Source organism: Lycium ferocissimum, chromosome 1 (assembly GCF_029784015.1).
Source record: "Lycium ferocissimum isolate CSIRO_LF1 chromosome 1, AGI_CSIRO_Lferr_CH_V1, whole genome shotgun sequence".
Classification (NCBI taxonomy): Eukaryota; Viridiplantae; Streptophyta; class Magnoliopsida; order Solanales; family Solanaceae; genus Lycium; species Lycium ferocissimum.
In genome coordinates, this window is record NC_081342.1 from 14,613,145 (window position 1) to 14,624,699 (window position 11,555).

General features: G+C 30.8%; 1 protein-coding gene across 1 annotated transcript; it reads right to left on the bottom strand.

Moving 5' to 3' along the window:
• Positions 1–409: 409 nt before the first annotated feature.
• Positions 410–3,025, bottom strand: LOC132049458 (xanthotoxin 5-hydroxylase CYP82C4-like). The gene is made up of 2 exons (XM_059440273.1): positions 1,931–3,025; positions 410–1,223 (listed from the first exon to the last, which is right to left on the bottom strand). Exons 1-2 carry the CDS (start codon positions 2,918–2,920, stop codon positions 591–593), a joined length of 1,623 nt encoding a protein of 540 aa, XP_059296256.1. The 5' UTR covers positions 2,921–3,025; the 3' UTR covers positions 410–590.
• Positions 3,026–11,555: the final 8,530 nt, after the last annotated feature.

Consider the following 11,555-nt stretch of genomic DNA (forward strand, 5'->3'; position numbering starts at 1 on the left):
TGTAGACGTAGGAGCTCCATTCAAACCACCATTGTACCAAATCTTTCATAAAAGAGCTGCAGAGAACACCCTTACAACCCAAAGGTACTAGATTAGGATTCACATTGAATCTGAACCAGTATAAAACATTTGGTGTCATTTACCTTCTGCATTTTACTTTAGCATTCTCTAAGTAAACAGTCGATTACTGGTCCTACCTAGTCAACTAACAAATCGAAAAATTTACAATTCACCCCTCTCTTGCACTTTCACGTGGATCCTTATTTCCAACAAAGAGCACTCAGCTTGAATTGTCAAGATAGACGATAGAGTTGCCTTCTGACAACAACATATCTTCTTTTTGTACATTTTCACATCTTTAATCATGATTGTTCAATTATATATTTTCAAGTATTTCAATAGTAGAAAATCGAGAGCAAGTACATTCTTTGTAATTTAAAAACATAATAGTCTTATTTATAAATCCAAGGAATCAATGACTTATCCCAAAATTTAACATTTTGGTTCTGATATCACACTTTATACTCCATTATCTTTTTAGACTGAAATAAACACAGAGTATACTACTACTTATTTGATAGTTTACTGGCTCAAAGACTTTGGTAGAGTTCCACAGTCAGCCTGGGAGAAAGAAGTGGTTGAAGAGGTTTCATTTTAGGCAAGGCAATGCCTAAACCCTCACTTAGATCAACTGGTTCCTCTCTTGGCATTGAAATATTGAATCCATGAAGTAATCTTGCTAGCGTCAAATGCACTACTTGGGTGCCAAACATCAAACCAGGACACATTCTTCTCCCAGAACTAAACGGAATATACTCAAAATTTTGTCCTCTAAAATTAATATTCACGTGTTCCTTCATGAACCACCTCTCCGGTTTAAACTCATCTGGATCCTCCCAGATTCTCGGGTCTCGTTGAAGCTTCCATAAATTGACAATCAAACGAGTGCCCTTGTGAATGCGAAACTTATCAACGTAACAATCTTCGCTAGCCTCTCGAGGCCCTGATAAAGGACCAGGTGGGTAAAGACGTAAGGTTTCTTTTATTATGGCTTGTAAATATGGGAGGTTCTTGATGTCTGATTCTTCAACCCATCTGTTTCTTCCTACGTGTTCATCTAGTTCGTCCTGGGCTACTTTTAATGAGCGAGTGTCATTCATTAGCAGAGATAGGGCCCATATTAATGTTTCTGCGGTGCTCTCTGATGCCGTCATGATAAGTATCTGAGTCAATTCGCAAGTGAATAAATAAGATGTTAGCCAAGTGATTGGAGATTCGAAATAAAAACTAGCAATGGTATGGAGTAATAAACAAAACAAGATAAACTATCCTGTTCCATCGTATATCAATATGCCACGAATATAAAGTACTCCATCATCCTGATTTATGTGGGAATATCTGACTAGACACATTTTTTTTTTTATTTGAAACTTTGATTTGAGATAAGCATTTGTTTGACTATATATAAATTATCTCATTAAGTGCAAAATAGAAAATTTAAATTTAAGTTGTATGGAAAGATGACATTCTTTTCATGACTGACTCAAAGTAAAGTGTGACATATATATTGGGAGAAAGGGAATACTTCATCTTTCTCATAATTTTAGTTACATATATAGAGCATAATTGGTAGTCAATTTTATCATTGTTCAATATATTTTCCTACACAGATTAATTTGCTTTTTTGTGCAAATATCATGCTGTAAATTGGTTGATGATCAGTACTGTAAGTCAGAAATTATATTCGTTGTATTTAAAAAATTTTGTCACGGTTTTAATTTTCTGCATATATTTAGCTAAAAGAACAACACATGGGCCAGAGGGAATATATAGTATGTGAACTAGGTGACTTTTCAAAAAAAAAAAAAAACTATGTAAAAGAAATTTTGTGGAACATAAATTTGGGATAAAACGACAAATAACAGCTTACCAATGTTGTGGCCTTGATAATGGCATCACGGTCGTATCCAGACTCCATAGTTTCCTCTGGAAGAGTCGAAAGCATCACATCAATAAAATCAGATTGGTCTCCATCCGTAGAATTAATTTCACAATCTTTTCTTTTCTGGATGTGTTCTTTTAACCAGCTATCAAATACACGATCAACTTCTTTAATCGTCTGTTTCATGGCTTCAATGTGCCCACCAATATCCATCCATTCAAGTGACGGAATTGCATCGGAAACAACGAAAGTTCCACCGAGTAACAATGCTTTCTTTATCGATTCTTTGAATTGCATTTCCTCTGTTCCACTCTTTTCATTTACGCTGCTTGAAAATCGCTTCCCAGCAAGCATTATGATGATTATATTGCACGTTATGTGCTCAAACCAGCTACTTAAATTCACTTGTGCAGGAAAATCGTTACTACTGTTACTCCAATTCGAGTAGTACAATTCTTTAATACAACAATTCACTTCTGATGTACGGACATGTTTCAGCTTCTCAAGGCGAGAGTTGGTTAAGACTTCAAGAGTTACCATTTTACGAATGTCGCGCCAGTATGGTCCGTAAGGTGCAAAAGCAAAAACTTTACCGTTGTAGAAGTACTTGCTTAATACCATGCTTGGTCGAGTTGCAAATATTTTGTCATTGCCATTTGTGAAGCAATCTTTAACCATTTCCCAACTGCTAACAACAAGAGCTGGACGGGCTCCAAGTTGAAGTTGAAAAATGGGTCCATATTTATCAGCCATGAGACCAAGGGTTCGACAGACGGGAAGTTGCCCGCTAAGTAGATGGAGGTGACCTATGATAGGCCACGAGCCTGGAGCTTTAGGTGCACCAATAGCTGATATAGTAGTACTATTACTCTTTGCATTATGTGCACTTGATCTGTTTCTAATTTTGTATTTGCGAGCAACAAAAAAGGCTAAGAACCAAGTAACAAATAGTGCTAGGAGTTGAGAAAGAAAATGCATATTGACTAATGTGGAGCAAGCTAGTAGTGAATGGGAATATTTTGTTGTTAAAAGTATGAGATCAGATAAGCGTATTTATAATTGAACTTGGGTTTCAAGGGGCTAGAAACTTTAGAAATTTTTTGTGGCCTAAAATTGACCTAGACATCTATAGGGGTGTACGTAAGAACCAAGGTTGGTTCGGATTTTCGAATACCAAACCAAACCAATTGTGTCGGGTTTTTAAATTTATAAACCAAACCAAACCAATAAAATTCGGGTTTTTCAACTTCGGGTTTTCTCGGGTTATTCGGTTTTTTCGGGTTTTTCTCCGAAAAAGTCTTCATACAAAACATATGACTTTTACTTCAAATATTTCTTTAGTCCTAGTAAGATACAACTATATAACTAAGGTGTTTCTTAAGAAAATAACACAAAATGTGAGATGGGTGATGACATTGTATTAAAATATTCAACAAAAAAATAATAAAATCGGTTAAAATAAGTATTGCTAATTAATAAGCCATAAAGAAAATGACTTTTATCTAAATACTAAGTTACGATAAAATAAGTACGACTAATAAGTATTAATTACATGACAAAGAAAAAATTAAGCTATATATTTTTACGCTCTAAACCAATTATTTATTCCTAGTGTTAGATCTTTTGTTAGCATTAGTGTTGAGTTGGTTTTGATTTGGACTTTATTTGAGTTATTAACATCTATGAGATATAAAACTTATTGACATTCAAATTCTAAGTTCAAGCTTAAAATAATATGATAAAAGACAAAAAGCTATGAAAAAATTTAAGAAATATTTACAAATTACATTACAAATAAATATTCTTATGTATAAAATATTTTTAAAATCGAATACACGTAATGTCGGGTCGGTTTGGTTCGATTTGACTTTTTTTAGCTAAAACCAAACCAAACCAATTATGGTCGGGTTTTTTTTTCCAACACCAAACCAAGTCAAACCAAACCACGAGTCGGGTTTTTTTCGCGGTTTGATTTCGATTTATCGGTTTGGTGCGGTTTGTCGGTTTGGTTTGTACACCCCTAGACATCTAGTACTGTGGGGACGAATTTAACTGAAGTACGTGAACATAGCCACGGGGGTATGGCTTTATTTATTTTCCATATGGCTTAATTTTTACTGCATTCTTTAAATTCAAATTGACTTTAATCTTGATCTCCAAAATTATACATCACTCCCTCCAGCCGTTTTACTTGTTGTCCTTAATAAAATTAGATGATCCAAAAATAGTTTGCATTTTAGAAAATCAATATATAAGTAATTAGTAGTTTTAGTTTTCACACTTACCCTTAATAAATATAGAGAGAGATTAATTTGGTGAAAAAAAGAGTAATGTTAAATTGAGATCAAAGATCAAAGAATAAATAAGAATAATTTAGTCAAATTACCTTTTTAATTAATGATTTTAAACAGTTGATTTCTCAAAATAAAAAAAACTTTGCAATGGTTAAGTTATTTTGTCCGAACCTTTGGAAGGTAGTCCGACAAAAGGAGCACAAGGACCATTTTTTTGCACGGATTGCCCTTCTTTTGGGGTGGTCTTTAAATTTTGCCCCTCATATTTGTGTTCTTTAAGTTTTGCCTCGACTTGGATACGAGGTTACGGGTTCGAACCCCCGCTCGGGCATAAAATAAAAAAATAATTTCGCAAGACAGGGGTGAGAGTGTATGCCGGATCCAAAGATACAATCCTTAAGGAAAAACCAAAGTTATGCGGAGGAAATGAGACTTTGCCTTGAGACATTTTTTTTTTTTTTTTTTAACTTTTCAAGGCACACTTTTAGTTAAGGCATACTTTTGGTTATGCCTTAATTAAAAGTATGCCCCATAAGGCATAGTTCCTTAAGGAAAAATTTTGCCCCATAAGGCAAAACTAAATTATGCCTTGAGGAAAAGTTATGCCCCCTCCGCATAACTTTAGTTTTTCTTAAAGGAAGTTATGCTGGAGGGGGCAGACTTTGCCTTGAGACATTTTTTTTTTTTTTTTAACTTTTCAAGGCACACTTTTAGTTAAGGCATACTTTTGGTTATGCCTTAATTAAAAGTATGCCCCATAAGGCATAGTTCCTTAAGGAAAAATTTTGCCCCATAAGGCAAAACTAAATTATGTCTTGAGGAAAAGTTATGCCCCCTCCGCAAGATAACTTTAGTTTTTCCTTAAGGAAGTTATGCGGAGGGAGGGGACTTTGCCTTGAGACATTTTTTTTTTTTTTAAAACTTTTCAAGGCACACTTTTAGTTAAGGCATACTTTTGGTTATACCTTAATTAAAAGTTTGCCCCATAAGGCATAATTCCTTAAGGAAAAGTTTTGCCCCATAAGGCAAAACTAAATTATGCCTTGAGGAAAAGTTATGCCCCTCCGGCATAACTTTAGTTTTCCTTAAGGAAGTTATGCGGAGGGGCGGACTTTGCCTTGAGACATTTTTTTTTTTTTAAAACTTTTCAAGGCACACTTTTAGTTAAGGCATACTTTTGGTAATGCGCAATTAAAAATCTGCCGCATATGGCATAGTTCCTTAAGGAAAAGTTTTGCTCCATAAGGCATAACTAAACTATGTCTTGAGGAAAAGTTATGCCTCCGCATAACTTTAGTTTTCCTTAAGGAAGTTATGCGGAGGGGGGCGACCCTCCTCCACTCGGCCCCCGCTTGCGAAATTATTTCTTTATTTTATGTTTGAGCGGGGTTCGAACCCAAAACCTCGGGTATCAAAAGCTACAGGCAAAACTTAAAGACCACAAATATGAGGAAATGAAAATTTAAAGATCGCAAATATGAGGGGCAAAATTTAAAGACCACCCCAAAAGAACGGCAATTCTGCGAATTGCCCCACAAGGACAGCATTGATTGTTGCCTCTTCCATCTTTCACATCGGTTACATTGGGAAAATTTTGTGTGGTTTCTGCCTCGTCACAAAAAAGGATCCAGACGTTTTGATTTTTAGTTTAGCTGCAAACTGCGTCACGTAATCAAGCAAGCCGCCTTGTGAATAACATTTTTTGTTACTTTTTTATTTGTGAGTCACATTACTAAAACATGATCTATATGTTGACACTATCTCCCATTAAATATCCATTTATAAGTAAGTACTTCCTCTTACTCGTAATTCTAGTGTCACAAAAAGCTTTGATAGTCAATTTTACTGATTTTCAATCTTATATAGTATTAAGTACTAGTGCATTTGTTCGTCATTACAAGAAAGCATAAAAATGACAACAAAAAATTTAATATTTGGTAACAATTTAGTTTTTTTTGTTGGCAAATGAACTTTTTTGTTACCAAAGAATTTAATTTTGTTGTCATAGTATTGATTATTGTTGCAAAAAGTACTTTTGGCAACAATAAAAAAAGTTGTTGTGCTTTGTTGCAATAACAGCCATTGGGAAAAGTCTATGCAACAAAAAAAAAATTGTTGCCAAAAGTACTTTTTGCAAAAATAATTAATTTATGGCAACAAAAAAAAAATTTATTGCCAAATATATTTTTTCTTTTAGTCCGTGTTTCCCGCAACCATAAACAGGTACCAATATATATATATATTGATTGACCAAAATATCCTTTAAATATTGAACGACTTTTATACCCTTCGGGGACGACTAATTCGTTTCTTCAAAGGATGATGTTACGTTGGATAAAGTTGTACATATACACAACCTTGTCTAATATGTAAAACGCTAAAATTAATTTGACTATGAAAAATACTGGAATCCATGTCAGAGTATAAGTGGGCGTTTGGCCATAAAAATTGTTCACTTTTTTCCGGAATTTTTTTTCACTTTTTTTACTTTTAGCGTTTGGCCATAAAAAATATTCACTTTTTTCCGGAGTTGTATTCCGGAATACCAAAAACAAAAAAAAACTTGTTTTTCAAAAAAATTTCACTTTTTTACACTACATTTCACCAAAAACTACAATTTCAAAAACTATGGCCAAACACAACTCCAACTCCAACTCCAACTTCAAAAATTCCAAAAAAAATGAAAATATTTTTGGTATTTATGGCCAAACGGCACCTAAGACTAAAACCAACGGACTCCAAGTCAAAATATAAGATTGAAACTAAAGAGGCCAAACAAATTAAACTACCTTTTTTTGTTGGATAAAATTATAAAGAATTAACAATTTAAAATTTGGAGGAACTAATATATGAACTGTTGAATTCAACAAAGATTTTTCTCTTTCGAGACAATAATTTTGGTAATTAAGTTTAACGCGATAAATATTAAATGATTAAAATATTCCTAAAGTGTTGGTTTTTTTATGCCCTTTAAAAACTACTCTTTTTTTAAAAAGTAATTCAATACTGGATAAAATTCTAATATTTAAGATACTGATATTCATCAGGTTCGGACTTCTTAGCTATTTGCTAATTGCGATATCGTGTTCTACCTATTATATTGAAAATTTACATCCATTCCAATCTCACACGTACAAAACTACTTACCTTTAATAAATAAACATGCCAACTTGATTTCAAAAAAGCAGTCATTTTGATGAAATCAAGGCACTATTTTACTCAAACTATTACCCAAGAGAGAGTAATAAAATAAAAAGAATAATTATAATCACGAAATGGAATGAAAAATCAAAGTATTATATACGCTAATCTCTATACAGTATTCTATAAAGCAATAGAAAGAGAAAAAGAGATCATCCTTATGAGAATCGATTTGAATTGTTAGAAGGGTATAAAACTCCCCATAAGATAAAATCTTAGTTGTTTTTAGAATACTAAATAAGTAAATATCATATAAAGTCTTAAATAATATAATACAACTTTATCTGGCCAGAGACGATCCAGAATTTGAAGCCTATTTCTGTAGCGACCTCAAGTTAATTTTTAATAACAATAGAGTTCCCAATTAAATAATTATTTATATATATACAACAGTAGACCCATAAACTGCACTCTAGATCCTTATGAAAATCAAATATAAATTAAATATACTTCTAAAAGTAGTCAAAATATAACACATTTCTTATAGGGAAAAGATCCACGTATATCCCTGAACTACATGATTTAGAGTAAATATACCCTCTGTTAAAAAAGTGGCTCATTTACACCGCTGTCGTAACACAAATAGCTCAGATATATATTTTTCGGCTGACGAAAGTGAAAAAAATCAATTTTAATTAATTGAAGGTTAGAAGTGTTGAGTCATTTATCACAGGAATAAAAATTAAAATTTATTAATAACAAAGATACCAAAAGTGATATTCTCCTTTTATAAATAGTAACAACATCTTTCAATTTATTACGGGGGATATACGTACACTAATGCATGTGTTGAATTTATTTGCCAGGTGTATTTGATGCTAGGATTGAAATGCTATGATGAATAATGATTTTAAGGATCAAACTTCTTATAATTGAGTTGTTTGGTTAATATGCAAATTCACTTTAGATTACTATCTAATCATAATTCTTTATGTTACAAAGGGTCTTTCGCTTCAAGCACTTGCTAATAATTGACATGGTATTAACGTGCGAGGCACGTTCGTAGAAACTAGTGTGTGTATATATATATATATACATACTAGTTTTACGGATACGTGTATCCCATATAAATCAACACAAGTTTTGTAAAATGGTACAGTACATGCAATATTAAAATATATGTGTAATGAGCAATTGAAAATCTGAAAGGGAAAAGTACAAGCTCAAACTAATGAACAGTCATCCTATTCAATAGATGATTTTTTTTTCCTGTGATTTTCCAAATTCAATTGCAGTTGCAGAATATTTGGGTTCTCCTGAGATATTGTCGTCACTGTTCAAAAACATCACAAGAGCTCTTAAATTTGTGCAAGTTGCAATTGATATATATCCACCTTTCACAATATCTAAAAAGATTACTTAAGATTACATATCAAATGGGCTCCTTTGTGCCTCATAAAATTTGTGGACGGGTCCAATTCCAATTTAGAGATTCATGACATTCTTTGTCTCTTGGGGGAATTACATAAATACTAGCAAATGAGTAAACTATTACATAATCTACAACCAATTTCATTATTACATTTATTACATGATATACTAAAAAGGAACCTTCTCTCTCTCCCGAAATCAAGAAATTCACATTATAAAAAATCCCTAGATTTAAGCTAATTAATTAATTATGTCTTTATCAGTTATAAGGTGATTTATGAAGATTCGCTTACCCAGAAAAAAGGTATTGTTTTCATATATGAATAATGTTTTTCATTCGGAAACTTTTTTTTTTTTTGTCTCTGTGTGTGGAAACAAAGTAGATATTATGATGACCACCAATGATGAAAATCTTCTGCTAAAATCATATTTGATAGTCTTTTTAAAAATGATATATTAATGGTCTATACTTGATATAAATATATAAGATATATAATTAATACATAATTTAAACTTAGAATATATATATATATATATATATATATATATATATATATATATATATATATATATATATATATATATATATATATATATATATATATATATATTCACTTTTACATTTGCACTAATACATTAGATATATTGTTTATATGTGCATATTATACTATATACATTTTTAGTATGAAGTATAGTTATATTGTATATTAGTGATTTTAGTTTCTCATTAGGAATTTTTTTTGTTTTACATTTTTATTTTTTTGTGTGGAAACAAAGTAGATATTATAATGACCACCAATAAAAATCTTCTGCTGAAATAATATCAGATAGTCTTTTTAAAAATGATATATTAATGATGTATACTTGATATAAATATAGCATATACAATTAATACATAATTTATACTTAGAATAATATATCGCATATATATTATTTACACATATAATACAATATATTTAATATACATATGTAATTAATTTTCACTTTTACATTTGCACTAATGTATCGTATATATCTTGTTTATATGTGTATATTATATTATATACATTTTTATTATGAGGTATATTTATACTGTATACCATATATATATATATATATATATATATATATATATATATATATATATATATATATATATATCAACTTACTTAAATACTCCCTCCGTTAAACAAAAATAATACTACCAATTATATAACACAAGACAAAAAGCACAAATAATACCTTAACATGTTGTCAAATATTTTGTTATTATATTTTTAGTTAAATTAACAATTTGAATATACCATATATTATTTCGGTATATTTTCATGTACTTTTCTTAATATTAATATATTCAAATAATTTCTTTTAGTCTCAAAAAAATAATTGCATCAGTCGTCAAGTGGAAATAAAAAAAAGAAGAATAAAGAGGAGGAAAGGAAAGAAAAAAAATCTATTTAAAATGGTAGATGAAATATGGGATTTGAAGTTGATTTTTTTTTTTATTTGAAAAATTAAATTCTCTCTCATGCCCTTTTTATAGATTTTTTTTTTTTTTTTGTGGGAGGTGGAGGGGGGGGGGGGTGATTTTGAAAGAAAGAGAAATTAAAAAGTGGATATGCATTAATCGTATTAACTCCTAAATTTAAGTATCATTGATATTTTAGGAATGCAAAAAATTGTATTTTTGTAATTAAAAAGTTAAAATTTTGAATAAGTCGTATTTATGTAATTTTTAGAAAGTAGTTGTAATCTTTTTAATTACCATTTTAAAAAGTTGTATTTGTGTGACTTTTCCTTTTTTGTCTTCCCTCCCTTTCTCTTCGTCCTCTTTTTTTTTCGGGGTGGGTGGGTTGTTGTGAATTAAAATGGCATTTTGTAATGTTATAAGTAGTAGAATAATTGGCACTTATGGTGGTCTTTTGGCGGTGGTACGCGAAGGACGTGTGAAAATGTGGGGAAATGGGTTTTGAGGCAGGGCATATATGTGTATATATCCCTGCATACCTGTATATCCCGATTATATGTCTATGTACATCTTTCATATATACTAGTTTCAGTGTACACACTTTGCGCGTGATCAAAGTATGTACCTCATTTGACAACAAATGCTATATAGGGAAAAAAAAAGTTAGATTTAGATACGAACTTCGTCGTCAATCCGTCCCTAAATTGCTCATAGCTAAATTTTAGTTTTGACAATTCGTTACTAATCCGTCGTTAAATTTGATTAACGACAAATTTTACTAGTTAACTTTCCGTTGATAATTCATGTTTATTTAGCAGTGAAATAACTTAATGTATAAAATATTAATATTGAGAATAGAAATCGATTATTTATACTGGCAAGTTCAAACATTATAGGAAAATAAAAATGGAAAACCATGCTTGACTTTAAAGTTCAAAATGTTATTTATATTTTAAAACTATTTAAATTTTCTATTATATATAAATATAAATTTTTTTGGGTGACCGACTTATAGTGCTAAGTGCTAACATCACTTGTCTTTTTAATTTGTTTGCTCTATGTATCTATTGCGTACTTAAGAATTCAATGATCATATGGAATTGTCTTTTGAATTTGATAGGAAAAGTATCTCGATTTTAATTTGGAACTGAATTATATTAGGAGTTTGATTCTCTTATACTTCTTCTAATTGACTTCAAATAAATTTAAATATTAACTACATAATTTAAATAAGAAAAAATTTAATACCTAAAATTTTAGTTGATTCCAAAATCCTAAATGAAAACTATGTCCAATAAGA